This window comes from Ovis canadensis, chromosome 20 (assembly GCF_042477335.2).
Source record: "Ovis canadensis isolate MfBH-ARS-UI-01 breed Bighorn chromosome 20, ARS-UI_OviCan_v2, whole genome shotgun sequence".
Taxonomy (NCBI): domain Eukaryota; kingdom Metazoa; phylum Chordata; class Mammalia; order Artiodactyla; family Bovidae; genus Ovis; species Ovis canadensis.
The window spans coordinates 26,733,513-26,739,512 of record NC_091264.1 but is presented as its reverse complement, the minus strand read 5'-3'; the positions used below and the strand labels follow the sequence as shown (position 1 = coordinate 26,739,512).

General features: G+C 61.2%; 1 protein-coding gene across 2 annotated transcripts in view; it reads left to right on the top strand.

The window, feature by feature from the left end:
- The first annotated feature begins 2,964 nt into the window (after nt 1-2,964).
- MDGA1 (MAM domain containing glycosylphosphatidylinositol anchor 1) overlaps nt 2,965-6,000 on the top strand; it is a 62,129-nt gene continuing 59,093 nt past the window's right edge. For both annotated transcript variants that reach the window (XM_069562617.1, XM_069562616.1), the window contains exon 1: nt 2,965-4,265. In XM_069562617.1, the coding sequence (XP_069418718.1) occupies nt 4,199-4,265 (67 nt within the window). In that variant the 5' untranslated portion in view covers nt 2,965-4,198. The remainder of the gene's footprint in view (nt 4,266-6,000) is intronic.

Below are 6,000 nucleotides of genomic sequence, written 5' to 3'. Positions count from 1 at the left end.
CACTTCAGCCACTTAGTAGCTGCGTCAATCACTAAATCTCTCTATGCTATTCTACGAGAATGACAGTCCTGTCTCACGTAGTTGTTGTGAGGATTAAACAGTTAATGCACATGAAGGGCTTAGAACTGTCCTTGGCATGTGGTGTCAGCCATTACTATTATTAAGCGTTTATCTCAACCGCTCTGTGAAATATGGATCCTACTCACTTTACAGCTGGGGAAACTAAGGCCTAGAGAGGTTAGGACTGGCGCTCAGGACCCATGGCTCCCAAGCTAACTGTTCCTTTCCTTATCCTGTTTGCTTCTCATTGTCAGGCCCAGGGCTTTGTCAGAGGCAGCAAAGAGGGGCACACCTAGGGGAGGAGATGACTGAATTTATAGGCACAGACAAGCAGGCTGTCAAGATATTTACACTGCATACAATTAGCTGCTGAGTATTCACAATGGATTAGCTACAGCAAATGTTCAATCTCAGCCGGGGTAGAATTTGATCCTCTGCTCTCCCCTCCTTTTTGTCCCTGCCCCGTCATGAGTCTTCTCTCTCCTCCAGGCCAGGGTAGGTGTTCAGAGACAGTAAACTCAAGAGATGGTTAGCTGAGTCAGTGGAGTTCCTTGTCCACCAATAATACATCCCAAAGCCAAAAAGGAGCAATGGGGGAGCCTGGTGGGCTGCCGTCTATGGGGTCGCACAGAGTCGGACACGACTGAAGTGACTTAGCAGCAGCAGCAACTGAAAAATAGTAAAGCAGTTTCCCATGACATGGACAAGTGCCCATTCAACTTAAAATAGGCAAAGCCAAGGAGGGCAGGAATCACTGTGATCACTCCTTGAGAGCTTCCTGGAGGAGGTGATGATTTTCAAATAATGGGAAGAGGATGATAATAAAAGAAGGTACTTATCATGGCACCCTCAGTTGGTACCACTTCCTATCAGACTGGTGGGGAAGGTGGGTGGGAAGATACAGAACCTGATAACTCTGTATGTCTGTGGGGGCAGAAAATGGATTTTTCTCTTTGGTTGGGGATGGAGGGGAATAGATAAGATAGCGGCACTGAGGGTATCCTAGGTCGGTGGTCTGTGGTCTATGATGGGAATCATTCACTGGTTCATTTAACAGATCTTCAGCTGGCATCTGCTGGGTGCCCAGCGCTAAGTGGGTCTGGTTTCCCTTATTCAGCCATAGACCCACAGGAAAGCAAGGAGAGGAAAAAAGGAGAGGAGGAAGGAGACTCAGTCAAGTGGAGGTGGGGTGCAGAATAAGATTCTTCTGATGAAAGATTATGAAAAAGAATATATGTATAACGGAATCAGTTTGCTGTCCAGTAGAAATTAACACAACACTGTAAATCAATTATATTTCAATAAAATGGGGGGGGGGGCGGGGAGAGATTCTTCCGATGGTCTCAGACTTCCTGAGATGGACAGAAGGAAACGCGGAGGTGGGCACAGCCGCCCCTCCCTTCCTAGGCTGCCTGTAATTTCCCCAGAGGCCTGAGTCCTGCCGTCACACCCCTGAAGTCAGGGGCAGGTACTCCAGTGAGAGGCAGGAGAGGAGGGACCCAGCAGGAAATGGGTCTGGTAAAGGGGGTGACTTATCCTTTATTTCAAAATTTTGTTTTAATTTACATGCTGAAAAATTAAGACTTTTATATGTTCTTTCAGTTTTGACAAATGCGTCGAGTCGTTTTAAACTCGATTATTAAACAGGTCCGGGGAGTGGCGGGGGGTGCGGGGGGAAAGGTTTGTAATCTCGCCTCTTGCTAGTTGCGGTTTTCCGCGCTCCCACGGGTTGCCCTAACACAATCCTTGCGCACACGCCGAGATAAATAACGGCGACAGGTGGAGCAGGTGAGATTAGCCAGACCCGGGGAGGGGAAAGCGATCGGAGTGCGGGGGAGGCCGCCCGCCTCGCTTGCTCGCCTTTGCCTCTCCCTGCCCGCGTTTGGGAGGCGCGCTCTCCCCACCCCTGCTCCCGGAGGGCGGGTTTGAGGTAGTGGAGTTCGGGAGCGCGGGGACCACGTAGCGGGAGCCGGCCCCTGGCTAGGCTGCCGGAAGAGAGGGCGCGCCTGGGGCGCTTGGGGGCGCCTGAGGTCCTGAGCGGAGGCAGGACGGGGAGAAGGACAAGCTGCGGAGAACGGGGGTAGCCTGGGGGAATTTCAGCTGCGGGGTCCTGCGGACAGACCTGTTGGCAACCTGTGGGCCGCGCGCGGCGAGGGCTGGAGCTCTGATCGCGCCCTCTTCGCCCCGGGGCTCAGCCAGCGGCTCCCGCGGCGGCCCCCGCGCCGGACGCGGGGAGAGGCAGCGGCTGCCTGGAAAGGGGCGGGGCTCGGCCGGGGGCGGAGGGACTCCAGGGCCACGCAGACAGCCCTGCAGACCCACACAGCGGGCGACCGGCTCGCACGCCTGCAGGACCCCGAGAGCCGCTGGCGCCCCGGTTCTTCCCCTTCGACCCCCGCTTCGGTCCCGCCCCCCAAAAGTGCAAAACATTTTACAAAGTGTGCCGTGCCCCGCGGGCTAGGTTAGAGTCCCGGGGGCGAACGGCCGTGCTTGCCCGGCGAGTGGACTGGGGTCCGTGCACCCGGCTCGAGCGGTGGGTCTGGGTGTGCGAGGGCAGGCGGAGAGCGAGCGCGAGCGCGCCGCAGAGCCCGCGCCGAAACCCGCGGCCCCTCGCCACTGTCCTCGGGATAGAGGGATCCATTTCTGCTTTCTGACATTTTCCTGCTGGGGGGATGGGGGGCGGAGAGAGGGAGAGGAGGGGGGAAGGGCAGAAAGGGGTGGGGGGAGAGAGAGGGAGAGAGAGGGAGAGAGGCAGAAAGGCAGTCAGCTTCCCCCAGCCCTGTTTTGTTTTCTCTAATTGGTCCTGGGGGAGGCGAGGAAATTGGACAGAGGCTGGGCCCGGAGAGCTGGGCTGCCTTTAATTGGCTCCTTTTTTTAACTGGAGGGGAATCAAACAGGAGAGCGAGCGACAAAGGGTGGGAGAGCGAGAGACCGAACGAGGAGCCGCGAGGAGGAGGGAGGAGGGGAGGGGGAGGAGGGAGGAGGTGGGGGCAGGCCGGGGGAGGCGAGGGGGGGGGCGCGGAATGAAAAGCTCGGGGTGGGGGGGAAAGCAGCACAGCGAAGCCCAAGTTGCCGAGCTAGGCGAGAGCTCCCACGGCCCGGAGCCCCGCGGCCGCCGCGCCCGGGAGCCCGGCTCGGCCCGGCCCCGCCTGCTTTGGGCCCCCGCCGGCAGAGGCCGCCGGGCGGGGGCGGGGACGACTAACTTGGGGCGCGGCGCAGCCCCGCTCTCCAGAGAGCTCCGACCCCGGGAGCGCCGCCGCCGCGACCAGACGGCGGGAGCGGAGCGCGGCGAGCGGAGGCGGCGAGCGGCTCCAGCGCCGCAGCCCCGGCCTCTGCGAGAGCGCGAGTATTTTTCAAACGACTCAAACTTTCCTTCTTTCTCCGCGTTCTGGGGCCTCTCTTGGATGGAATTGTTCTCCTGATTCCCGCGGGGCGCTGGGGCGCGATTCCTCCCCGGGGTTCCTCCGCGGCTCGGCTAACTTCGCGGACCCGGGGACCAGTGGCTCTCGCCCCTCGGCGGAGCCCAGCCCGCGCTTCTCCCCGGCTCTGGAGGCCCAGAGTCGGGGCTTTTCGCCTCCGAGAGGACGCCTAGCCCGGCCCCCTTGGATCGGGCCATTGAGCCCCCAGCACCGGCCGCAGAGCTGGAGACAGCGGATTAACGCGAGCCGAGCCCGGGCCTCCCCGCCCCCGCTCCACGGAGGGGCGTCCCCTGGGCGGGGAAACGGCAAGTTTGCCAGTCGTCGGTGGCCTGTTGGATCCAAAAGCCTCCGCCTCCGCGGAGGGGTCCCTGGAACCCAGAACCCCGAGCGGACAGCCCTGGGGACCCGGAGAGGCTCGGCGGCCGGGCTCCTTGGGCCGGGGCGCTGGCTGCGGCGCCGGGCGCGCCGAGGCACCCGGGGCCAGGCCAGCGCCCCCTGCGTCCCCACGCGGGCAGCGGCCCCGCCGGAGGAGAAACCCGCATCGCTGCCGCCGCCGCCGCCGCCGCCGCCGCCTCCTCAGTCTCCTGATCGCCGCCGCCGCCCCCACCGTCGCCTCTCGGAGAAGGGGAAGACGCAAGGGGCACCGAGGGGCCCCGGCGGATGCGCCCCCCACTGCCTCTCGGGCTGCGCCGCCTCGCGGGGATGAAGCACGGGCCGTGAAGATGGAGGTGACCTGCCTTCTACTTCTGGCGCTGCTCCCCTTCCACTGCCGGGGACAAGGAGTCTACGGTAAGAGCCCGCGTCCCGCTGTAAGCCCGCTCAGCCCCGCGCGGAAACTTTGCAAGAGGCGCGAAGTGCGCGCTGCGCGGGTTTGATGGGTACCCTGGCTCGGACTCTGGAGTGGATGCCCGGGTCCCCGCCCTTTTCCAGAGCGCGAGGAAATAGAGCTAGCTGCTTCAGCGCACGGAGGCAGGTCGTAGGGTCTGGCGTTAAGCCGGGGATGCCAGGGGGAGGTAGTATCCACTTTCCCAAACCTTGCCTGGGGCGGGAATGAATCGGAAGCCTTGAGAGCATCCAGTTGGCCCGGGAGACCCTGACAGACCGCACACTGGGGACTGAGAAAGCGACTTGCACCGAAATCTTGTCCCACCCTAACTCGGCCTCTGGAGTGGAAGCCAAGCGCTGCACGATCTGGAGTTGCGCGCGGCTGGCGGGTGAGCTGGCTGCCAGCTCCGCGGCCCAGCGGCGGGCTCGCCTTCCCAGCTCTCTCGCTGGGCTTCGCTTCTTGACAGCCCAAGCGGATGCAGGCATCCCCTAGATCCGGCTCCCACGACGCCAGGATCCCTTCTCGGACCTCTCCTGAGCCGGCTAGTTCTTCCTGTCCTCGGTTCTCAGCTAGAAAACCCCAGCTCCACCTTCCTTCTCCCTGCGCGCACACAGACATTCAGCCACGGTCCCCGGGAAAGCAAACACGGCACGCGCCCGTCAGGTGACGTGTCCAAACTCTGCCTCCTGCCCACGCAGCTTTCCTCCCGCGTCCGCACGCCTGGCTCTCAGGCGCCAAGGGAACTTTGGCTACCCCCTTCTTCCTTCTCTCTCATGGGTTTTTTGGGGGAAAGATCCTGCGAGCCGGCGGCATCATCCATTCAGGGTCACAAGGGCTCATCCCTCCCAGGAACCCCCCGTCTGAGTTCTAGCAGCCGGTAATGCCCTGACCCACAGCACAAAAAGTCTCTGGGGCCCGGTGGCCCTTGCCGTGCCTTCTCTTGACTGCAGGGTGGTCTGTGTGGGTCAGTTTTTTAATGCGGTGTAGCTGGAGTGGGGGCGATTCTCTTTCCTTAGGGTGGACGACCTGAGTATTCACCTCTAAATCAGGAGAGGGTTTGAGCTGTTCTGGGGAGGGGGTGGGAGCTGAGGTATTGTCCCCTCAGTTGCCGTCCTCAAGTGCAGATGCTAAAAGCCTCTTTCTGGGGATGCCTGGCAAGAGGGAGGGGTGTCCTGGGGGGGGGGTGGTATCTGTGAGATGACATCTTCCTGGCCCTACACAGCTAGCTAGCTTGGGTTTAATTCCCCGGGGAGGCTAGCTCAGGCATCTGGCCAAACTCTGCTTCTTAATTAGTTTGTGTCTCTTACTGCCTGGCCCTTTACATAGCCCAGAAAGGGAAAGAAGGGAGAGGAATGCAGCAGGGACTGAGAGAGGCTGGGCTGTGGAGAGGAGCCCACTGAGCGGGTTCCAGAGGACTCGGCCTCCCGGGGGCAGGGGAAGATATCCCGGTGTACTGAGCGGGTCCTGTTTCTTTTTTTCTCCTCGAGATTTCCCTACAGCTTCACTGCCTCCTTAAGAGGTGACCTCAGGAGGGACCAGCCAAGGCCTCTGCCTTCTCACCACACCCAGGGGCTCTGGAGAGCGATGGGGAGCCCTCTGCCTCTGCTGCTGCCTCTGCTGCTCTTCCCTCTCCGTGCCCTTGGGCAGATCTGGCAGGTTCATCTCCTGGCCATCCGTCTCCTACATCCCTTCTAGCTT